Source organism: Oryzias melastigma, linkage group LG11, assembly GCF_002922805.2.
Source record: "Oryzias melastigma strain HK-1 linkage group LG11, ASM292280v2, whole genome shotgun sequence".
NCBI classification, from domain to species: Eukaryota; Metazoa; Chordata; class Actinopteri; order Beloniformes; family Adrianichthyidae; genus Oryzias; species Oryzias melastigma.
The window spans coordinates 21401438-21427149 of NC_050522.1; the positions used below are offsets into that span (position 1 = coordinate 21401438).

Sequence of the window (25712 nt, forward strand, 5' to 3'; positions counted from 1 at the left end):
TCAAATCCATGAGATATGTTGTAAGAAAATCCTGGAAGTGTAATCACAGACTTTTTAAGAAGCTCTGAACTTCAAATTTCTCTTGTATTTTCTATCTTCTGTCACCAGGTGTGTCAGGGCCAGCACTCACTGTTTGTGTTTTCAAGGACCTGTATCATGCTAAAATCAACTTTTTGAGTTTTTAGGTGTTTTATAATTTTCATAACTCACTATGAATCACTTCAAAGTGATATTTTGATCCATTCAGGCATTTCTGCCCCTCCTAATCCACAAAAACGAGCGGGTTCTCACGAGCTGATGTCACAAAGAGAGAACCGCCCCTTTCAGGAGGAGTCTGTGGTGCCAGAACCGCCCCTAGGCTAACACAAACAACCGCTTTCTCACCCAAGCTGCTCCGCTAGCTGTGCTCAGACGCTAGCTTTAGCCATTGTTCGGATGTTCTTTGTTTTCGACATGATACCAATCATTGACTGTATATTCACTGGACATCTCAACCCCTCCCTTCCCGTGTTCCTGCTGGTTCCAGGAAGTCAAGAAAAGACAGTTATTACTCAGTCATTTTATTTGTCAAAATAACAGTTCTTGCTCCGATCCCTTCTTCTCAACATCTTTCTAATCCTAATTTTTTCGTGAGAAATTTTTCTTTATCGCAAGCCAATCAGATGTCTCAGTAAAAGCAGACTCAGATGGGACATTTTTTACCTTTTTTTTCTGGAACTCTAGTTTCCCCCCACAGACCCAAAACATTCTTTATAGGTTTATTGGTTTCTCTTATGGCCACTGTGTGACTGTGTGAGGCCCTGCAACACAGTCACCATTAGCCACCGTTAGCCACATGACCCTGTAAGGGATCTGAAAATGGATGAATGTATTATAGTTGTAAAAAAAATTACAAAATTTGCAAAAAAAAAAATCTGCTAAACAGAGAAAAGCCGTCTGTCTTGAAAACAGGTTGGTATAAAAGAATTAAGAATGAGATTTCTGCTACAACCGATTGGAACAAAATGTCTCAACTCAGTTTCACATTAAGGCAGAATGACACATTTGATCACAAGCTGTTCTAAAACTTTCCCAATGAGCAAAGCAGCTAACATCCTCAGTGAGTGATACGTACCTAGGTCAAAATTTCAAAGCAATTGTACAACAAGGTACTTTCCATTTACGACCATTAATTCTTTGAGACAGCACTGAGGAAACCAATGACTTCTGAGAACTTGTTAAAAAAAAAAAGGTTTCAACAGTACAAATAAAAGCGACACCAGGAACTCAGCTCGTGAGCTAAATTTGAAAGTCAGGAAGCAAAACAAACTGAAAATAGGGGTTTTACACCTCCTAATCTGAACACAAGAGAACAAATAAAGATAACATATCTTTGGTAGATAAAGCCGTTTAGTTAGAACTGGAAGTACAGAGATGGTGTTTGACTTCCTTTAAAGAAAGATCTCAGTCGTCCTAAAGCAAATGACTTTGCTTTGTAAGAAGAGCATGTTTTTTATTTCACATTGGTGGAAACACGTGATCAGTGTCTACCCTCCAGCAAGCTTCTGTCAATTTACTACATTTGACTTTTAACGGAAATATCTCTGAAAAGACACTCAAGGGAGACATTTTAGAAAAAGTTTCAATCTTTGCTTCATTAAACGCGTTTCTAGTTTAAACTGGTTCATTCAAGTCTTATCATCAAATCACACTTGTCCTCCGAGGTGTGACACAAAAAGCTTTTTTGACTTCATCTACAACAAAACCACCAAAGAAAAAGTCTAATTTGCTCATAATATTCCGTCCCTTTAGCTGTCATCCACCTGTGTAAAATCTGCTACGTTTGACCCATGCCCTGGGGGAGTGGTGAGCTGCAGACACTGTCGCACTCTGAACTCTTTTGGTCGTTCAACTCCTCAATCCATTCCCTTAATGCTGAGGGTATGGCGAGAAAGGATTGGGTCCTGTTTTTAGAGTTGTGGATTTGAACTCACGACCTTCCAGTTTCAGGGCGGACACTCCACCCCAAGGCCGCACAAAAGGAACAAATAAATGGGTTGAGATTCATTATGGACAGCTTGCTCGGATCAAAATATATCTGCTGAAATTAAAAGAGAGGCTTTAGACTTTAAAATAGTGGAATATTTTATCTACGATATATTTTTTGTTCCTTTAGTTCCTTGATGCTTTGCCAATTTTCCTTTTTATCTCTGCTTCCTGAAATATTGTTAACAACAGTTGATACTTCACTTGCACTGCTCAAGGCCTTTATTGTTTTTTAGTAAACAGTTCCTTTAATTCTTTTGCTCATGTAACTTATTTTCCCCCACATTGCTTCCTTGTACTGTTTTTCAGTTTGATCCTTAACTGCAAGACAAGCTGGCAGATATTTTTTGAATTTGACACGCAAAGAACCAAATGTTTCTGCTCTAATAAAAACAGAAAATGCTCTTTTAAAACGGCTACAAACATTTGCAATAGATTTCCTGCATGCATCGATGCTTTTCAGTTTGCTAATCCTACTGTGTTGTTTTGCAGTACAACAAGGTATATGATGGTTCAATGAAACTCAAGTTTGTCTAAAGAGGAAATGGAGTCACTCATTCAGCAGACCAGTGCGATAAGAACCAGAGTGTTCCTGCATTTCTTCTTTCTTACTGCACCTTTAAGTGAAAATGTCACCACCGCCAAATGTGCAAAAATGCTTTAAAATGTACCTAAAAAAATATTTTTTGACATAGTAAACAAATCCCTCAGAAAATGATGACATCACGAGTGAAATCTTCAAAAAGTGTGAAATCTGACAATTTTTATTCAAGCAATCTTCATTACTTTTTTGCGTATATGCCACCAGTTTAAGTCTACAACCCTAACCAAAGTCTTGTTGACCTTTTGACCTTTGAGTTTTGACTTACACAAAAAAATAAAAAAAATTACTACCTTCTACAAATTTAAAGGGCCTATTCCATGCAATATCAACTTCTTGATCTTTTAAGTGTATTTTAGTTTATTCTTCACTATAAACAATCTCAAAGCTGTAGTTTGATCACACATCTCTGAGTATTCGTCTAATAACCTGCGCTCTGAGCACCAGACCCTCTCAACCCACAAAAACGAGCCGACATCAAACCCAAAGCAAACAAAAACCCCACAATTCCTCAGCAAAGCTAGCATTGATCAGCCGCTGACTTCACCACTCAGCTAGCGGCATTCAGCCACTAACCTTGGTACTCAGCTAGCGGCATTCATACAGCTTTGCTGGTCAGTTAGCGATGCTAAGCCACTAAGTTAGCCATTGAGCAAGTGCTGCTTAAATGCTAGCTTTGCTGCTAGCTTCACTGGTCAACAAACGGTGCTCAGTTGGTAACTTTGCTGCTCAGCTAGCAGTGCTCAGTCGCTAACTTTGCCACTAGCTTTGTTGCTCAGCTAACTATGCTCAGCCACTAACTTTGTTGCGCAGCTAGCAGTGCTAGGCCACCAACTTTTGTTTTTAGCTAGCGGTGCTCACTTGCTAGCTCCGCCGATATCTTCACAGCTCAATTAGCGGTGCTCAGGTATTAACTTTGCTGCTCAGCTAGCCGTGCTCAGTCACTAACATCGCTACTAATTTCCTCGCTCAGCTAGCAGTGCTCAGCCACCTACTTTGCCTCTCAGCTAGCAGTGCTCGGCCACTTACTCCACCATTAAGCTAGCAGTGTTCATTCGCTAGCTTCGCTGCTCAGCTAGCTCGGCTGCTAGCTTCAGCCATCGCTACAACTAGTGTAGTGATGGCTGAAGCTACTATAGGCAGATACAATATACGGTATGAACATGTATCTTTCCAAAGCTTCAAATGTTTTTTTTGTTTTTGTGGGTGAAACGCAGACATGATGCCGCTGTTGACTCTAGGATAATGTCATTACTTCCGGGTAGGAAAAAACTCATGAAAATAACTAATGTTTCATAAATAATTTGTTCTTTAGTGTGGAAAAGGTAGTATCATAAATATTGATAAAGTTTACTTTGAAAGATTAAAAAAAGCATGATATAGGCTGTTTAAACACCTAGAGATTTTAATCATCTCTCAACTTCTGGAGCATTATTGGGAAGCTACTTGACAAAAAGTGTTGGAATTAGAACTTTTAGAGCACTAGTGTGGCAAGCTCAAAACAGTGGGGTTTCCCTTTTGCACCCACTTTCTGCTCACGATCAGATAGTTTACAGTCACTTCTGCAAAGGTTTGGAACAGAACCACTAAATCCTGGACGGTGATCTCCGTCACTTCCATTGAAGATCAGGCAAAATATCTTCACGCCGGCTAGATAACACAATGTAAACACAGTATCCCACCCAAACATACAAACACACTTTTTCCACACATTTCAATGAAAACTTCTGAAAACGATGATTGATTGTTTCAAAGGGACACTAATGACACAAGATTTGAATATTTTCAAGTCTGGGTTAATCGTGATTGAATATTTATATATTTTAAAACAGAACATTTTGAACTTTTATTTCACATTGTGACTTTGATAAAAATCAACCCATAGGTGCAATTGAAAAATAATAAAAACAAAGTAAAATGCAAACTTGGAGAAATGCTGCCTTCATGTGGTTTGGAATGATCGGAAAAATGACTTTCCAACTTTGAAATTGCACATGAACATCAGGAAACAACAGCAATCTTTCAACACCATATGAATGCATGATAACTTTCTGCACCCAAAGATCAATGTACTTGTAGGGCACCATCTATAGGTAGACACCAGCATTACATAAACCTTAAAAATGATTATTATTATGATTAATTCCAGTTTGGCGGGTCAGATTAAGAAGTTTAACAGCCTGCAGTTTGCCCACTCCTGCTTAAGGCCAAGACCCTAAAGGTTGTTTTATGCATTTAAGTCAAAAAATTGTTTTTTAATTCATTGATGGCAGCTCAAAATGCTGTCTATGATATCCTGGGATTTCTTGATTATATCCAGAGCCCAGGTAAAAAAAAAACAAACTTTTTTGTCTGCCGTGACCGCAGATGCCAACGATTAATCAGTGCATGGTGACTTTTATGATGGCTGTATTACTTCCTTCTATGATATTTAAGGAAGTTCTGCAGGCAGTGTGCAGTCTTCTTTACAATTACCTGTTTGAAAGCAAGATTTCACAGCTTTGAGTGTCGAGCCAAAAAAAATAAAAAAAAGCTCAGCTTGTTCTGCTGGTCCTACGACTTGTCTGTGCCTGCTTCTCCAAAATGAACCACAGTAGCTTTTTAATTGTTTTTTTGTTTGTTGCAATAGTAGTTTCTTACTTTAGTTGAAATATTTGGTGCTTCTTTTGTCCTGGATTACCACTGCTCTCGTTTTGTCTGTTATGTAAGAAACCACAACAGGTTTGGATGGCAAGCAACCCCCTTAATTTAGACCAACTGGAGCAGATCAAAATACCCCTGAGGCAAAGCATGAAGAGGATTTAACAGTGGGACTGCAGAGAGTTACCACGCAAAGACGTCATTTTTCTTTCTGAGGTTTGACAGTTCTTTTTGTGTGCTTACAGAAGTTCATCGAGCTGCTGCTGCTTCATAGTTCTGGAACTTACTGCAAAAGGTCACAGCTCACACATTCCTGTTTAAAGTCTGTTGCATTTAAGCAAAGAACAGTTCTCCTGCATTTTAAATCCACATTTTATCATATGGATCCCAGGCTGTTTTCAAAGCATTCCTGGTGGTCTTTTAACCATAATCACACAGTTTTTAGCCAAAATCAAAAAACTGTTGTTCTCTAGGATATTTCTGCAGAACAGCAGGAGTTCATTCGAAATTTGCCTCTAAGCTGTGGGCGGGACTGTAGGCACAGAGCAACCCCGCCCCCTCTTCCCTCTTCTGTTGCTAGGAGCAGGGGAGTTGTGGCACAATTAAGCTTTTTTTCCCCCCATCTAATAAAACAATAAATAAAACACATTTTTTTCAATTGTTTTCTTCACACTTTGTATGGAAAACAGAGATAAAGAAATGAAGACTGCGATTCCTACCAGGCTGGAACAGGAGCATCCTAGGTTGTCTTCAGGAACTAGGCTGACCAGTGGGCACTGACCCGGGTCACTCTGCTCAGCGGGGTGCACGGGGGTGTGGAAGGGGTTCTTCAGTGCGTGGTTCATGCTGCCATGGGTGCCATTGTTTTCAGAGGGATTAATTTCCAGCACATCTACATGAAACAACAAATTTATTTGTATGATTTGGAAAACTAGAGTCTTTTATTCTATAATTGGTGCATTTAATACTTAATTTTGCTAGTTTTGTGTAAAAATATCAATTTCTATTAAGCATTTACAGTAAATTGGGAGATCTAGACACTGTTATATATAAAAAATCAAATCGCAACTACTCTCAAAGTACTCACCACACATCAGGTTGTACAGCTCGATGCTGGAAAAGGGTTCAACTTCAGTTCCAGATTGAAACTTGGGGCCATAACTGAGAAACAAGGCCTAAAAACAAAAGGGGGTGAAGGGGTCAACATGCCTTTTATTTGGTTTTGGTTCAGGTAAAACTTGAGGAGAGAAAAGAATGATGTAGTAGTCACTACCAGCACTTACATGCATGCTCTCGGCATCATTGTCGTAACCATGGTTACCACCATCACAGAATGTGAGAGATCCAGAGTTTCTGTTGGAATACGTTCATGTATGAGCTTGTCAACTTATAAAGAGAAAGAAATTTACAAAGCTCAAGTGCAGGGATAAGTTATAACTGCATGATGCGTACCTTTCAAACAACCACTTGGGCTCGACCAGAACATTCACATCCTCGATGCGCCGGCTGTTGGCGTAGTGCAAGCGCTTTGGTAGGTTGGTTTTCAGGTACGGGGTGATCTTTTGATCTGTTTTTTTACACTTGATGAACAAAAAAATACAAATAGTTGATTTATTGTTTCATGTCACAATCATACAGTGTAGTAATTTTATTAGTATACAAGTCTCACATTGTTAAAAAAAAATACATTTTTAACCAAATCAAAGGAGTACTTACAGCCATGTTAGCAACCAGAGCAGCGCTGTCCACTGTTGAGAAAGCAAAGAATATCTGTAATTATGTAATTTTATTTTAATTTATTTGTTGTAGCTGGAACTGCAGAGCTTAAAAGGCTCAATTGTAACTATTCAAGCCCCACCCACTTAAATATTTCACCTACCACATCAAAATCTTTACACAAAGTGAAAAAATTAGAATCAAAATTTTCCGGTTTGTCGCTAAATGTACATTGACAATGTACAATATACTATAAAACAGGCTCTTTTCACTTCTGCACAGTGAAAAATACATCAGAGAAACTGTTGGTTTTCCTAAAATAAACATTTAAGTGTGGACTAAGGCGACCTTAGAGCCCAGGGAAGTATTAAAAATGCTGCTAAATGATAATCTGGAACATTTTCTTAATCTGTGTCTCTATTTGGTTTGAGACATAAATTAAATATGATGAGCACCTTAAATATTCTTCAGTCTTTAAAGCAATTGTATAAACTCAAGACACACTACTTCAAAAATGATTTTAACTTTCTCAATGAACAGGTTTTAAACATTAAAACTTAGAAGTGTAAAGCAAAAAAAAGAAAAGTTATAGTTCTTTACAGTTTTGTAGATTCCAATTTCTCTTAACAAGAAAAATTCCAATAAAAACAGTTTTTATTAAAAGTTAGTATTTCAGATTTTACTACCATGTGGTTTCTGTCATTCACATGTTAATACTGCAGTGTGTTAGCAGGTTTTCTCTGTTCCAACTCACAAACTGGGTCAGTGTTTTTAGGTCGAATGCGTCCAAATGGCCCCTCATTGACCACATAAAGGCTGGTATCGATCCCAAAGTCCTGCATGGCTTCTTTCCTGTCGCAGCTTGTCTCCTCCATACCTGCAACAACCAGAAGTCTCAAATTTTTGGTCAAGTCAAGCTCAGATTAAAAGTGTCATTAGTAAAGGCGGTGCCACACAGCCGCCTCATACAATTGGCACATTGGCATATACGTAATTAGGTGTTTCTCGCTTTTGTCATTGATTGTTGCAATTGCCTCGTTGGCTGATGAGTCCTGATCCATCCTCTTAAAGAGACCCTCACCACCTTCAGGTCTCCCTTATGGTGCATTCACACAAAAAATGATTTGCGCGACGAATTTGCGTGCTTTTGAATTCGCTGCTCGCTGCCTGTCAAAAATATGTTTCTGACGCCGCAGCCGCATGTGGGAGGAGCTACCAGCTCTGTCTGTGTATATTTCTCTTGTCGAGGAATAAGGTTTATTTATTGTGAAGATTTCTAGAAAAACATCAGTACTCATGTCTCCATGTTTGAGTTATGATTATTATTAAAAGATTTTCCCGGTACAGGGGACTGTGTCTGTATGACAGCCGCTTCTGCCATGTTTCTGTGTCTCTGTGGTTCAGCTTGAAGGTTCACTGTTTACTATTAATCCGGGGGTCGGAAATAAAATTAGGAGATCTTTTTTCTTTCTTTAATGTTTCGATGAGACCGGAGCTGGCAACCCCCGCAGCATCTCTCTCTATCTGCGGTCATATGGAGCGCCTGAGCTCCGCCGCAGGAGCGAAAGCCACTAATCTGTTGGGCACCGACTGGGTTTTATGTGGTTCCGGTGCCAAAGCGGTTGTTTGGTTTCAGTTCCTAGTCTGTGCCAATTTCGGTACTTCGCGTGCTATGACAGGACAAAAACGCTTGTATTGGATTAGTATTTTACCCGCTGATAGAGTTAATGAAAGCTGAGTTCCTGATTGGCTGATGCTACGCAGCGACCTGTCAAACTTCAGGTATTTACGTTGTGGCTGTGCCGTCCGATTCATGCCTCGCCACTCAAATTGAGCTGCTGGCAGGCCTTCCCGCCAGGCCGGTCTCTCATTTCGTGCCGCAGGGCTTCAGAGAGCGTCTGGACCATTAATTAACATTAGAGCTGGCCGCTTCTGCCGCGTAAAGGTGAATGCACCTTTATGTCACTGCATCGGAGAATCACCAGATGTCTACACTTTCTTTTTATTTTTAGTGATACTTCGTCCCATATCACACCTTAAACCCTCCTCTTTTCCAATACCCTGATGTTCTTGGACTGTTGACACAAAGTACTAAAAGTCCTCCATCTTCTTCACCTCTACTCCCTGTAACATCACTGTTTCATTAAAATTTTTCTCTTCAACACTGTCTATTGTGCTAATGGGCTTCAGTCCTCTCCTCCACCTCTTTAGACATTCCTGCATCTGCTTGTTTCTCCCACTAAAGACCACCATATCATCTGCAAACATCATGGTCCACAAGGATTCCTGTCTAAGGAGCTCAAAGGGAACTCTTTGGGCAGTCCCACCTCCACCTTCGACTCTTCTGTTTCACCTGCAGAACATCACTGTCTTTCAACTCTTACACAAGTTCTTCAGAACTTCTACATATTTTCCCACCACTCCAGACGTCATACCAACCACAGATCATTTCTCTTTCCCCTGTTACAAACTTCCTCTAATGCTGACCTTTTCTGTCCTTTCCCCAGAAACATCCTCAAGGCAAATATTTAATCTGGGCTTCTCTCGTAGACATTAAAACTCCCTTTTGACCTCAGCCAAGCTTTCACTCCTCTTTCCCATGACTTCATTATGTGATTCATGACAACATGTGTGTGTTTTGGTTCACCGTGATCAGCCACAATAAGGATGTTGAGGCAGCGGTCTAGGCCGATCTGCTTAAGTCCGTTCATGAGCTGTCCAATGATCCTATCGACGCCCTGGAGGGAAATGATGATCTGGAGAAATAAGAACACATAACCATGATAATTTGGAAAAAATAAAGGTGGGAATCATAAACAGTACATAGAGAGAACTGGACTGAATATCTCCTCCCCCCCTCGAGTCCCAGAAAGCCAAAATCCCATAGACTTCTACTAAAAAATAAACTGTTTGTCAGGATAACCGTTCCTGTTCTGGTGTTCTTGCTAAACCTATTTTTTTTTCATGATATCCATATTCTTTACCTCAAGTTATTCAAGTGGCCAATCAGATGCCTCAGTAATAGTCAAGACTGTCCGGTGGCCACAAATCAAACGTTCAAAGCGTTTGATTGAAAGATTCTGAGACCAATCACCTTTAACCAACATCGTCTGGTTTCAAAATGGCAAAATCGGGCAATATCCGTACCGTGGAAAATTTTGTCATCTCTTTTATCATCTGCAAACATCATGGTCCACAAGGATTCCTGTCTATAGGGGACTCTTTGGGCAATCCCACCTCTACCTTCAACTCTTCTGTTTCACCTACAGAAGTGTTTTTTGTGAGATTTTTTTGCTTTGGAAAACTTTGGTTAAACTTTGTTGAACCTTAATTGTAAATCTGTGTTTGTGAAGAAGTAGGAGTGAACTACCATTTTCATTGTTATTGTTTCCTCTTGTTTTGTTAGTTTCAGGGAGACAGGTTAGACTGCCTCACATATTTTCTTATTTGTTTGTTGGAGCTCAAATAGGGGATTTTACATTTGAGTTAGTTCTGTTTTGTTTATTGTTTTAGTTTACCCTGAACTTAATTGCTTCACTTTTCTTTTGTTATCTTTGCACCTGGGGCAATACTGTGAACCCTTCGAACCCTCACCTAAGGGGTGACCGATTATCAATCAGTTTCTTTTGTTTTTTTATGTTAATCCTTGCAACCCTACACACATAAGTTGCATAACATGCAGCCATTGAACGCATATTAAAAGTTAAACCAGTTAAACTTTGATCAATCAGGGAGTCAGATTTGATAGTGACGAATGGGTTACGTCCCTCTCAATTTGCGGATGTGCCAACTGTTTGAAAATTGATCATGGAGGAGAAATTATTAATTGCGGCTCATGAGATTCACGAGATTTGCACCACTTTTGAATTTTGCACCAAGCCTCTTCCAACTTCTACTAGTATTGGCTAGCAACAATATGAACATCATTTCCTTAATGCACATTCAAGAACCTGCATTCAACCAATGCTTGAATTTCTGGTGTGAAAGTAACCTTAGACTTAAGATGTTTTTATTTGTTCTGACTTTATGACTATTAAAGTGATTTTTTTCAAAGGCAAAGAAAGCAGACACAAGCCAGAGAGAGATTTTCTCATAAGACCAGTGTTGGTTTGTTGCCACCACTGAATCTGCTGCAAGTCTGCACACACTTCTCATTTATTAGGGAATTTCAGTCAGAGTTCCTGTCAATTCTTATCAGTTTGATGCAAACTCTTTTCAACCCTTCTCAGCTCTCCTTTCCTCTAGATGGCATGCAGAATACCCCAGCAAAGCAGAATTCATTCAAGCCGGTCAAACACACTTAACTTGTAGATTTAAGCAGCAGATAATAAATATAGTATATGCTTTTATCAATGACTTTTTTACGAGCTTGAATTTTCTGACACCAAGCAGCATCATGACTCCTTTCTGATATGTAACTCAAGGCTTCAGAATCCTCCCAATTGTTCTTGTTTGAAACATCTTTCTTTCATTACGTCATTCCACCAGCCGTACCTTCTGCACTCCAAGTGTTCCTTTTGTTGTGTCGGATGTGGTTTGGGTTTGCTTGATGACAAATGTGCTGACGTCACTGGGTGCTTTAATGTTGAAGAGTAATTTACCTTCATTCCATTTCTCTCATTTACCATCAGAGTGTTTGTGGACGTTTTCCTGAAAACCGCTCTGATTGTGTTTTTTTAGCCTTAGCTGCACGCATTTGTCTAATTCTGACTAACAAACAGTGCTTTGTCTTACAACATGGAATCCAAATGGAGGGTTTTTGGGAGATGACGTACACAGAGGGGCTTCTGTTTGACATGCTGTAGCAAAGATTACAGAGGAGAAATCATAAACTATGCACTGTCTGCTTTGATTTTCCTACACCCATTCTTACTCCTAACTCGTCATATATGGACGTATGATTCTGGCTCTTTCCGCACCACTTTTTGACATTTTGGGTGTCCCCAACTTGTTGTTTTTTGACGTGCTGGCTATTCCCATTAAATCATAGGTCCCCAACCCTCGGGACGTGGTACAGGTTCTGTGTCCATTACTGCATCCGGTCTGCGTCCTGAGGGTTGGGGACCCATGATTAGGGTATTAGTGTAGGGTTAGGGTACCGGTCCAGTCTGCGTCCTGAGGGTTGGGGACCCCTAATTAGCCAGGTTAAGATACTGGTACTGGGTAAGGGTACCAGTACAAGTCCGGTCCATGTTCTGAGGGTTGAGGACCCCTGATTAGCTGGGTTAGAATACTGGTACTGAGTTAGGGTACTGGCACCTGTCCAGTCTGGGTCCTGAGGGTTGGGTACCTCTGATTAGCCTGGTTAGGATACTCTATACTGGGTTAGGGTACTGGGTTAGGGTACCGGTCCAATCCATTTCCTAAGGATTGGGGACCCCGTTAGCCAGGATAGGGTACCGGCACTCGGTTAAGCCTCGTTTCCACTTAGCAGTACGGTATGGTTTGATCCGGTATTTTGAGCGTTTCTATTGTTAAATGGAAATTTAAACAGTTCTTAACCGTACCTTTTAAGGATCTCCATCCGCTGTAGGTCCGTAGAGAGAGAGAACAGTACGGTTGGGCCGGAATTGGTGTACCCCCCCGCTGATTGGCAGAACGTGATGATGGCATTAGAAAGGGCCAACATAGCGCTAAGCTAGCAATTCCCTTTTCCTATTTACGGCAGTATTCTTCTTAGCCATCTGTAATCTTCTTTCAAACATCATTAAATTCCTGTTATACATTGTACAAAAAGTAAAGCAACAAAAAGACGAGCTACTCGATGACCTCCTTTACTAGTCGTCACACTACTATGACTCGCTAGTGGTCTACACCACGCATGCTCTATGAAAAAAAGCCACTGAGTGAAAGCAAGGCTTAACTGAGAAGAAACACTCGCCAGAATTAACTGGTCCGTCCTGTACTACTTCTCCGGTACTGGACGGCTAAGTGGAAACGAGGCTTTAGGGTACCGGTCTTTAGGGTTGGGGACCCCTGATTAGCGTCTGTAGCCCGGTACCAAGTGGTACCGGTTCGTAGCCTGGAAGCTGATTAAATAGGAACAGCCAGTGACACCCAAAACGCCAAACGCGGAGGGGGCCTGAACCATACGTCTATGTATGACGAGTTGAGAGTGAGAATGTGCTACATTTACAACTTTAATGAAACTTTATAGTATTAATTTGTCAAGTTTGGCATTTTAGATCTTTTGCATCTCTGGCCCAGATTATATACTATCACTCACTATGTTGTGATAATCCATAGGCGAAATCATTAAACAAAGTCCCTTGTAACGCTATTTTAGTCTAAATCCCTTAACCAGATCACTGCAGTGTACCATAGGATTTGACTTGGTACCAGAAGATACTCAGTTCATAGATTTGATGGGAAGCTACAGTAGATCCTGTCACTTTTGTTATGTTATTCTCAATTCAGAGACATTGTTTTTAACCATGTTTCAGATAAATCAGCTTATAGGAATGGAGGAAACACAATTAGAGCATGATATATTTCAAGTTATTTACAGTAACGCCTACAAATTGCCATATAATTACATTGATGTTTGGTTAACAGATTAATACATCTATATAGATTTTTTTCTGTATCTATAAAGATGAATAAAAAGTAAAATAACAAAATATTAACTTATTTTATCCTAACTCATGCATGAGAGGGTTAATGTTGAAAATAAAGTGCAGCTGAAAGACGCGTTTTAGTGAAGTGGAACCGTATGTTTAGTCAAATCTAACCAAAATCAGGCTGTTTTCAACAAAGTTGATGGATTTACTGAACTCGTTTAAGTCTAAAAGCAAGTTGTATAAATAAATAAGTCTTCTGATACAACAGAATGCAGCTAACTGCATCAAACTAGACTTTGATTGAAAGGCATTCGAATTAAATCATTTTTTTCTTTTGTTGCTAGACTATTAAACTTTATTTCTTGAAGATTATACTTTGTCAATGCCTTTTGAAGTTGATCCAATAATGAATGAGGCTCTTTTAGTTCAGCCAGTTCACCGACTAAAAGAGTCGTGAGTTCCTCCTGACAAGAGCTTGATAAATGCTCCTCATGTAGTTGCGATTAAAGTAATTCTTTCCATCTTAGCTGAGCTGTGGAAACTCAGCTAAATGATCAAAAGATAAAAACGGGTCGAATGTAGTCATGGGACAAATATGCACCTGTGTCTCTGCATGTCCTGAGCACTAGCAGCTAATGAACCGGCAACTATTGATGATGCCATCGAGTGGGAGTAACGTCCGAATTTGAAGACACTATTTTAACCATAACTTTCCGTTTGAAGGAGAAATCTGAGTCTTCCCTTCTCCATTTCCCTCCGTTTGAAGGGAAAGTTTAAGTCCAAGTGTGTCAGGGATATATATATATATATATATATATATATATATATATATATATATTTTAATTTCACCCTCCAAGCGTTGAGATGGAAAGTCCTCCGTTGCGAGAAGCCGTTTTCTTGACGTAGGTGTGCTCTGAAGCACAGACGTTTACATTTAAATGCAAGTAATGACTTTTTTTTGTAGCATGATCGTTTTAAAGTTATAAAACTCCTGTTGTTTTGTATATTCAAGCGCTGGAAGCTTAAAGCTAGCGGACCGGCGAATATTGGTGACGTCATCAAAGGAAAGGGAAGTCCAAATTATGAGACTATTTTTCATAACTTTCCATTTGAAGGGCTAAATAAAGGGGAAGAGAAGAATTCAGATTGCGCTTAAACGTAAGGGTAGGGTGAAGAATTTTGATTCGGCCTTAGCCTCAGAAAGAAACAGAGTGAAGATCTCAAAGTATTTTAACATTTTTGCTTTTTTATGACCCTATTGAAATCTTACCCCTCCGCTGACTGGACCGAAGCTGTGTCCTGATTTATCTGGTTCTTCCAGATACAGTGTGTAAAAATCAGGTCTAAAAACAAAAAGTGGTTTTAATCTTTGCATAAAGTCAAAAGAACAAAACTGTCATTTTTAGAACAAAATAAAAACCTACCTTTCATTATCAGGCAGCTGCAGCCATTTCAGAACAGTCAGGACTCTTTCTTCAAAAGGTACATTACTGAGAGGCAAAAAAAAAAATATTTTTTTATGTAAAAAAAAAAATTTAAGCAGACAAATTTGTGCAAATGACCTGAATGGTATCAACTTATAGCGCTTTACAACCTTCCTAGAAGACCCAAAGCGCTTTGCAGTCACAATCCCATTCAACACTGCTGAGACCTGGTACCGGTACTTACCTTCAACCACGAGGAAAATGTGGGTTCAGTGTCTCGCCTAACATAAGTGATCAGGGCAAGAACTTACCGTCACAGTCAAGACATATAGTTTTGGTCAGACTAATTACTAGTCTGACTTGTTAGCCTGGAGTTTTGGTTCTTGCAGTTGCTGAAATGTTGATCAAAATGAACAAAAATTGTATTAAATTTGGAGGATAAATGGCTCTTTAAGAAATTTAAAGACAGACTCAGATGAAAATTGTGTTTTTGGTGTTTCTAATATGTTTTTGTTTCACTTCTCTGATGCTCCGCACACCACAACTCAAATTATAAAAAAAAAAGTGGCTAAAAATGGTATAAGCATAATTAAAAGACAGCTAAAAAAACTTTTACAATAGCTCAAAATAAGAAGCAAAGTCAGTCTTTAACCTTTAAATCTAATTTTACTCAAAGAAGTTAGAAGCATATAAATAAGGTTAGCCACATACCAAGTAACTAGTTACGTAGATTGGTAGCTGTTTGTGTCAGTGGAGAACTGTGGCTTTAATTACACCTTATTGGCATGAGTGAAATGTTTGAATCATATCCAGATGTGAAACTCTCCATTCGTTTCCAACAGAGGTCAACAGCTTGTTTGTTTGGAGTCATACTCTACAGCACTGCCTGACGCACACAGCATTGACGCCACAGCCAAAGAGGTATGCTTCAGTTTGTTTTAGATGTCAACAACAGATGGCATGAGATTTATACCGAAATAAATGGGGAAAAAACATTCCAAAGAGATTCTAATTACCGTCATTCTGTAAATCACATTTCAATAAGAAGAAAAAATGTGGTTTTCATGGATTTCCTGGTAAGGAACTTCCTTTTTCCACAAAGCTTTTAGCTGTTAAGTTGTTATTCCCCAAACATAAATGAAAAAAAAAATTTTTTTAAAAACTATAAAGCCTTTTTTATTGTTCAATGAAATTCAACATTTCTGTGACTTCTAAGGCACACAATAATATCTTAATAGTCTTAAAGATGAATTTCTAAGCTTAAAAAATGCAAAATTGAATAATGGAAAAAAAAAACATTTAAATCCAGAGTATGGGTATCTCTGTGATATGTTCAAATTTACAGTACCCCCCCCCAAAGAAGTGGGACTAATTTGTTACAATTCAGTTATTATTTTATTCAGATTATTAAAAATAATTAAAAAGATAAATCATTTCTGTCATTTTGTACGGAGCCCCTAAAGTAAGCTGACTTTAATAAAGTGTCTGTTCTGCACTAAACTTTCTGAAACTCATTTTGGAACAAAGTTGATTTTCAAAACTGTTAGAGTTTTGTCTTTTTTGTGGAAAACTATTTACATTTTTGGATTTTTGCAGAGGAAACAAAGTATTTGTCCGTAACAGCTCCACTCGTGGGCATCTGGGATCTGCTCTTTTGGGGAGGGGTACTGTAAGGATTGTGGACTGTGGTTTGGTTTTTGTCAGTTATGTTATAGGTTTTGGTCACGTTCTGTTTCGAATTGTCCCTCAGTCCCTTTTTCAAGTATTTTACTTTGTGCCAACGTCTTTGCTGAGTAACTTTTGGTCAAGTCCTTAGTCTCAACTTTATATATTTTCTTCATGTTCAATATTAATATGAATTCAAGGTCAGAATATGAATTCTCTACACTTGTACCTTCACTTTTTGGGAAATATGACAGTAATCTGTTGTTTTTAAACTTCTAATTCCCCCATAGGTCAGAAGTTGAGGGTTGCAGACTGCCCAGCACCACTAAAACACTTAATTTTATTTAGTAATATTGAGTATCGTAGAGGATTTTTAACTGCATTTTTTTTTTTTTAAATGCGCCACATAAAATGTTGGAAAGATCTGGAAGTGGCTGCAAACTGGAGCAACAGGATCTGCTTTGGTTTTGTCTTGTGAATGCATCAAAAACGCAATTAAAAGTAACAGAAAATGTCAGAAATGGGTTATCAGAAACCTCAATTTATAGGTTTACAGAGGAGCAGCTAAAATAGAAACAAGCGAGTTCATTTTAGACGACCATCTGCTCTCACCAACAAAATTAATAGCATTTTACCGAATTGCTAACACACAGTGAGGATGTTAATTGCATAAAAAGTAGTTTAAAATGCACACATAATTTAAAAATATACCACAAAATCAAGAAAAACCCTGAAGATCCACAGAATGTGGCCACTTTTTTTTGTTTTGTGGCTCAACTTAAAAGAAACTCCAGTGAAGACAATCTGAAATTTAGTAACACATAAGTCACACTGCTATTCAGCAGAACATTAATCATCTGTAGTTTTAAAACGTGGAGGTTGGGCTCTTACTTACCCATCGTAAGGCTTGTAAATGTTGGGGAAGCTTCCATTGATTTCAACATCTGATCCCGGCCAAAAGTAGGTTCCAGACTTCAGACCCTGGTGCCTTGCTGTGTGCCAAACCTGGAATCAAAACTAAGAATTTTAATTTGAATAAAACACATGATAAATTTAATTGATTTATTAAATACAACTGCCACCATGCGATGGGAAAGAATTGGAAGAATCTCCAAGCCACTTGATTTTTGGGGGGAAATCTTTGAAATGGTCATGAATGTAGATGATGGCAGTCAGATGTGCAGAATAGTCCACTTTTTATATAACCTTGGGCTACCGGGCAGCTGGTGCTACTTGATATAGACGGCCGTTGTCTGGAGACATTTACTCATCGTTCAATTAGGGCTGCTGCTGCCGATACGCCCTGTGGCCCGATTTCCTAATGGTGTCATCCCCGCCTGTCACTGGACTACCACCGCTAAACCTCATAATGTTGCCAGACGACCAGTGACTCATGTAAAAAAAAATCATCCGGTCGCCATAAAATGTTTACTTTTTCTTACCAATGCTGCCACCCGGCCACCTGCATTTTTTTAACCCTTGTGCTGTCCTAGTTAAGTTGACGTTGGGAATGGGGTCATTTGGACCCTACAAGGTAGTTCTCTGAATTTTTTTTATTTTCACTGGTGTTTGTGGCAGACATGAAATCCTGTCTACCTTAATCCACATCTGTCATGGGATAGATGCCAATGTATGGCTTGGGTCATCTAGACCCCATGAGATAGCACAAGGGTTAAAATAGTATTATCCATCCCTGTTCCTAATCGTTTTTTCCCTTTTGGGGTCATGGGGCTGCTGGAAACTAACCCGGCCACTTCTGGGCAAAGGTGGGAAACCCCCTGAACAGGTCGCCAGTATGTAGCAGAGTAAGTAATACAGAAACTGGTCTGTTGAATACTTGATTCTGATTGGCTGCTGGGTGTGGATTAAGAAGTGATATTCCACAGTGATAATGCACAGAGATAAAGAAGTTCTGATCACAATGCCCAAATGTGCTATGTCTTCTTTAACACAAACTTTTACTTCATCATCTGGACAAAAACAAGTGCTAGGAGGAGAACTTTCTCCCTGGATTGTATCGTGACAGTCGTGTTGCTTTCCTTTGCCGCTACAGTCGAGGCTGGGTCAGAGCCACACCACATTCCAAATATTCAGTTTTTTATGAAAAGTGATCAAAATAGGAAAAAATAACAAGAATAAAGTAAAAAAAAAAAAAAAAATTCATAAGTGACTGTGGTATAAGCGGGATAATCCCCGATTAAGTCTGCATTATCATAAATTAACGCATCCTCGGTTCAGGATTAATTTCTGATAATGCACTTTTCGCCTGAGATTACCCTTACTTAGTTATTTTATTGGGATGTTAGCGATTAAAGATTCCAAATCTATTAAAAAATAGCTAGTTTGGATTTGGTCCCACATGACTTACGGGTTGTCCGAGGTACCAGTCAGGGTTGTCTTTTTCAGAGTTGGAGAGGCTGAAAGTGGCATTAAACACTGGGTCGTACATAGTGTTGTCAATCAACCCATTAGACTCTGGATAAAGACCCTGCGGACAGAAAAAAATGCAAGAGATCAGATATGAATGACGCATACTCACGCAAGTTGTGTTTGTCATCCCTGGGAATGTTGCAGCATGCCAGGAGTCACGGCAAAGGAATTCCACTGTTGAGTAATATTAACTGATCCACATTTTCATTGTAAAAAAAAAAGTGCTGACACTCCAACTGCTAATCATTTGTTTCTTTTGCCAGTCATGGATTTATAAAAAAATGATTCCTGGAAGATGGCTTAAATGATTCATCACACAAGACTGCATGAACAAGCAGGAAAGACGGCCATAACCTTGACTGACTTTTGTCATGTAGGTCAGTTATGGAGGGTGATGGTTGTGACAAAGTGCCACACATTCAGTAAAATCTAGTTCACATTCTTAGAAGTGGGTGGAAAACCTTTTGCCTTTAAAAGAATAAATAAATATAACATGCTCCAGCAGGCATCAAGTGGATTTTGTAGGCACAAGTTGACAGATTTCATTTAGCAGGAGGATTATCTTTTGTTTAGGTTGGACAAGGATATGAAAACATGACATTTTCAAAGGTTATCCTTCAAAGAGTCTAAAAGGATTTTGCAGACAGTGTGATGCACTGGAATAAAAGACACCTCAAGCCCCTCCCAACCGCTACCCGCCAAAAAAAAAACTCTAAGTGTGAGAAATCTCTGAAGAATGTGTCTCCGTTAAATTTGATTCCAACAGAAACGGTTTAGACGTGACCATATCTACAAAGAATAACTATAAAAGGAGGGTTTTATTATTACATAATTATAATTTGCAATCCTCAACACCTGAAAAAATATAATATCATGGAACAGTGTATTCTTTCTCACAATTAAAAAAATAATTTAATAGAATTTTAATTCAGAGGCCACTGTTTAATTAATTTCCAGTATTATTTTTTTTAACATGAATTGGGGTTCCAACTTATAAAACACACAAAAATAAGATTTTATTAGAATACTGTGGAGAAATTACAAAGTACTTCTCAGTTTTTTGGAAAAAAAGATTATGATCACATCAAATCAATCAAAATAAAGTCAAAATATATCAAATAAAATATGTCCATCTTCAATATTTCAATAATCCGGGCAGCAGCCAGAAGAAAGAACCACGAAATCCTCTAGAACGTTCCTGTGGACTGTTGTGTTGATTTCGGATTGAAGAAGTGGAGTTCACCAACACCACTGCTGGGTATTGGAGCCCAAATCCTGACTGACTGTGGAGATACCCCTCAATAGTCATCCTCTAAACCCTTGATTCCCAAATTAAAGACACACTTTACTTCATCAGAAAACAAGAGCTTGGACCAATGACCAACATTCCAGTCCTTCTTCTCTTTGGCCCATGTCCTTTGTTGGTCCAGTCTTTAGAAGTGGCTTAACCCGAGGAACCCAACAGTTGTAGAACATCGTTCCGAATGCGTCTGAATGAAGTGGTTTTTGAAACTGTCCCTCCACCTCATTCCACTGTTTCCGACTATGGAGGGGGGTCATTGATGGTCTTCTGGAGAGAAGTCTGGAAGCTTCTCCATATTGAACTGACATAATTGAACCAAACTGAACCAGCAAAATTAACCTGTGCAGGTGCTTTGAGTCTACTATGATTAACTGGTGAGACTAAGTTTGCAGAATTTGGACAGATTTCTCCATAAAATTAATTTTTTGAAATCCTAATTCATGATTTTATGAGCTGAAACCCCCGTTTTGATTAAAGAAATAAATAATTAAACATACTTAAACAGTAGGTTCTGAATCAGTATTCAAAGAAAAAATAATTTTTAAAAATTGAATTTTGGGACTAAATATATTTTTCTCAATGTTTAATTTTTTTGGAAAGGATCTGTATTAATTGATCTTAAATGAAAAAGCCTTTCTCTAGCAACATTGGTCGGCAGGAAAATTTGTCACCCTTTCATCATGAACAGTATGTCTTCCTTGAGGTAATCTGCTAATCTGCTTGCGGAATATAGTATGAATACAATTCCGCAGACAAGAATGTTGATTCAAACCATATCAATGAGAGTTAATAGTGTTTTGTGCATTTCTGTGAAGCACTGATGCAATTTTGCATCAAAACAAAACCTAATCATATATTTGCAAAAATCGTAAAAATAGCCTCAGAACATATGTTTTTTAAATTATTATTTTAGTCAACGCTAGACAAGAAGGAAGTGAGTTAATGAAGGAAGAATTTGGTCTCTTTACCGTAACAATGGTGTAGTGATTAGGAAAGGTCTTGCTTGGAAATGCCGGCTGCATATATGAAGCAGATGTTCCACATTTCCCTTTGAAGTCAAGAGCAGATGGAGACATTTTTATGTGGCTTCTGACAAACACAAATAAATGTCATATATGCTCAAACATGGAGCATTTCATGCATAAGACTTTTGATGTTTATTTATTAGCTGATAAATCTTGTCACAATTGCTTTTATAGTATCAGTAAACATTTTTGAATTGATGCAAGAAGAGTTGAAAAAGACGGCGTGGACATTACTGATTTTGTTCAGGACGGGCATGACTGTGCTCCATGTTTGCATGTATTCAGCCCTCAGTCCATCCAGTGACACAAGGAGTAGTGGTTGCTGCTTGAAGCTGAAGACATCCACCAACAAGAAAGAGTTAAGAAGACAAAGCAAAAGTAGGCAACATTTTTAAACAAGTATCTGAAGACATTAGTGTATGATCTTGAAAAATCTGTAATTCATCCAAAACAAACTAAATACAAACTAAACTATTTTGTGTGTTAAAGTTGACAAATAGATTAAAAATAAGTGTTCACTTTGGTTTTTAAACAATAGTATTTAGAGGATGAGGTCAACATTGCCCTGGGACAAGCTGCCGATTTGTCCTGGGTATCCTCGCCCAGCAGGAACCATAGTCTCTAAAATCCCCATGACACCAAAAAGGATGCAGCTGGTTAACACAATGGATGGAAGTCAACACATGGACAATATTTAAGACGTGGGGTTCTTCCTATGAGGTAACTGAGGAGAAATGTGCAGCGTCACTTCTTACCCTGCAGGACATGCCGGTGTCGACAGGTCTACACATTCACCTTCCACCCATTCTGTGTCTCCTGCATCACATTACCAGAAAAAGAAGACAGGAAGGACGTGAAGAATTGCTTTATGGAGTTACAAGAAATTTCAAACTGTCTTTTCCCTGTTTTAGTGTGGGGAATCCAAATTTCGTAACAACTCATTTACAAGTCAGACGGGTTTGTCAGGTTTTCTGATAAAAAGTGTTAAAGTATGAATGCCTTGGTCCTTTACGGTTCAGATAAATTGAATGTTTGCTGTAAGGATGCTCCTTTAGCTGTTTGCAGAAACTGATCTTTGTTTGGAACATGCGGAAGGGTAGAGAATCTGGTCAAGGTTTGCTCACTGCATAACCAGAAAAACCAAGTGACACGTGAGACAAAGAACAAAAATTGATGGAAATATCGTGTCAGCCGCATGTAATATATCCAACCACGCACCACCCACACGCATGCACAGTATTTTAACCCTTACCCTAACCGTAACCCTGACCTCACCCTATTCCCGTGCGAATAGTCACTACCTAACCAGAAATACTGGCTGCAGGGTAACTAAAATCCCAAAGTTCATCCAGAGTAAAGGTCAATGAAATGGCCTAAAGATGCAGTCATTAAAAAATACTAAGAGGTAATTACCAGCCTTCTCTCCTTGATAGAATAATTTTGTTTAAATAGCACTTTTCACGAGTAAAAACCGCAAAGTGCTTTACAAGACAGCTTTAAAAACACAATGCAAATGTAATAGAATAGGATAAAATAAACAACACAGCATAAATGAAAACCGATAAATGTAGAAAAAATAAAAGGTAGTAAACTGATAAAAGTTAACTAAAAAGTCTGTCTGGGTAGAAATGTTTTAAGATTCCCATTGAAAGAACCGTCCGATTCAACCAACTGCAGATTTGTTAAGACAGATAAAAAGATAGTTACAATAATCTAAACGAGATGAGATACAAGCATGGAGGACCAACTCCTGATCAGATTTAGAAAGAATGGGCTAAGTTTGGAGATGAACATTAGTTGAAAGAAGCTCTTTGTAACCATATCACCCGAGTGAGCGTCAAGAGTCATAGACTGGTCAAAGATAACACCGAGGTTTCTGAGTTTTGATTGAGAGGTGGAACATAAAAACCAAGATGTTGCTTAATGAGGGGGATTTTCTGTTCTCGGGCAATAACCAGAGTTTTAGTTTTCTACTGATTTAATTGAAGACAGTTTTTGGAGACCCAGTCTTGGATAGAGGAGACAAAGTTCAGCAATTGTGTAATTTTGAATAGCTCCGATTCATTAAATGAACTATAAATTTGAATGTCATCTGCATAAACATGGTATGAGATGTTCCTGAATCTGTTTATAATCAAGCGGGTGGATGTATAGCAGAAACAGAATTGGGGCAAGAACTGAGCCTTGAGGAACACCATGATGCAAGAGACTTTGGATGTAATAGACAGATCGAGCAGAACCATGACAAAACAGTCCCTGACAGTCGTATTATCGACGATGCAGCATGATTTTGTGGTCGACCGTATCAAAAGCTGACGAGAGATGTAGTAGTACAGATACAGTGTAACGACCAGAGTCCGATACCATACATCATTTGAAACCTTAAGCAGGGCAGTCTCAGTGGATCCAACTGAAAATGGATTGAAACTACTGTAGAAAAGCAGTTAATTGCACGGCTACTACTTTTTCTAAAATCTTGGCCAGTTTTGATATTGGTCTATAGTCACTTGGATCTGTAGGATCTAAGTGATTCTTCTTAAGGATTGGACTTAATGCAGCTTGTTTCAGGAAGTTTGGGTCCCGAATTCTAGAGAGATGTTAACTAATCTAACAACATGTTAGATTGACCACGTAAAATGGATTTAAAAATAGGCAGGTGGAGGGTTTCATCAGAGCAACTAAATTTCTCTCTTCCTTAAATGTCACATTCATGAAGGACGGCCAGAGGCATAATGAGGGATAGACAATAGGGGTCCAGTCTGCAGATGATGTCACGGAAGCTGTGATGTCATTGACCTTTTCCGCGAAAAGGTTTGGAAAGCGGTTGATGTCTATGGTTGTTTGTGTAGGCACCGTGGAACTGAGGGTGACACAATCTTGTGTATGGTCACAAATAAAATTTTGGGATAGTTGCTTTAGTTGGAACTTAAAATTGAATATCTAAAAACTACCAGAACCTTAAGAAAATGTTCAACCGTGGGACAGAAAATTCTACAACCTGTCGTTGCACGAACACTTCTCCTCTACGGTCTCATCAACTGGTCTACGACGTTATCACCTGCATGGCCTGTAAAAGTTTCCCCATGTTTTGCCCATAGACAGCTGGTATCGTCTCACCTTGACAGATGTTCTTGTAGTTTGTGCAGCAGTCGCCCGCAGACAGACAGTCATCAGAACAGTGGCATTTGCTCTCAGTCAGCCTCGTCTCACCACACCGGATCTTTGTGCATTCCCACTGCTGGGCTAAGGAGAACATTCATGGCCAACAACAGTAAACCTCACTGCATGCTCCTCAAAGAAAAGCCAAAACTCACTCGGAATTGTGCAGATGTCGTGGAAATCAAAGCAGCAGCTGCCAGTGGAGCCACAGTTGGAGTCGCATCTGCAGCCCGGGATCTCGTCGTCAAAGGGCTCGTAACATCTGTCTCTGCAGGACGTTTGGGGGGGGACTGGAAGACATGTTTATCATTGATGAGGCTAAAGGCGAGACGGCAGCGATGTCTTATCAAACCGCAATTACAGGGTTTATTATGGTTGAGTTAAGCCACATTAACAATCAGTCCTTGGCCTCACATTTGCTGGAACCTGCTACTAAAACATAAAGATATCCTGTTTTTGCCACCTCAGTCTGAGGTAGAGAACTCAACTGCTCTTTTTTTAACGTTTTTCCTCCAAACGAGGGGTTTTCTAGAGGTTAATCATTATTTTTGCTTTTCTCACGAGGTGTGGAAAATCCTCTCGTGACAGTGAAACAGAGCACTTGACTTCAAGATTGCAACACGTCATTTGGGTTTTGTAAACAAACTTGACTTTAGAAAACACGTTTTTCCTGTTCATTTCAAAGCTTTAGCGAACCAGTGTTTGTGTACTTGCAAGTACATTTCTCTCTAATGTAATAGACCAATTAGATTTTGTGGCCTAGAAGTGTTTCCATAACAGACGCACAGTCATGCGCTGGGAATCATGCTGCACAGTCATGCATCATGAGACTCTCAGCATCATCAGGTAAACCCCAAGACAGTAAGTGCTTCTATTTAAAGCTGAACTCACGAGACAACATTTTTAAAATTTCAGTTTGTTTTAATCAATCCGTTTCCTTCCCAAATAAAAGTTTGAATGACTTAAAATATTTCATATTTTTTTTATTCAAACAGTGCATTGATTTCATGTTCAAGTAACAGTTCCTGTGTTTGTTCCTCCAACAATATATACTGTGTTTTTTGTACTATAAGACCTAAAAGCCTTAATATGTTTTTTTTTACCTTATAATCCGGAGCGCCTGGTTGTGCTTTCTGATGTTGGAAGCAATTTTGATGGGTATAC

At 39.0% G+C, this 25712-nt stretch overlaps 1 protein-coding gene across 1 annotated transcript in view; it reads right to left on the minus strand.

Moving 5' to 3' along the window:
- Window positions 1–24836, minus strand: part of LOC112162689 (venom phosphodiesterase 1) — a gene marked incomplete at its 5' end in the record, with an annotated part of 34505 nt that extends 9669 nt beyond the window's left edge. The window contains 16 exon segments of the mRNA XM_024298578.2: window positions 5986–6158; window positions 6354–6441; window positions 6550–6619; window positions 6719–6846; window positions 6983–7014; window positions 7737–7859; window positions 9630–9738; window positions 14813–14885; window positions 14967–15032; window positions 17527–17636; window positions 19000–19119; window positions 21333–21412; window positions 21624–21721; window positions 22145–22205; window positions 24507–24632; window positions 24704–24836. Of these exon segments, the coding sequence (XP_024154346.1) occupies window positions 5986–6158; window positions 6354–6441; window positions 6550–6619; window positions 6719–6846; window positions 6983–7014; window positions 7737–7859; window positions 9630–9738; window positions 14813–14885; window positions 14967–15032; window positions 17527–17636; window positions 19000–19119; window positions 21333–21412; window positions 21624–21721; window positions 22145–22205; window positions 24507–24632; window positions 24704–24836 (1590 nt within the window).
- Window positions 24837–25712: the final 876 nt, after the last annotated feature.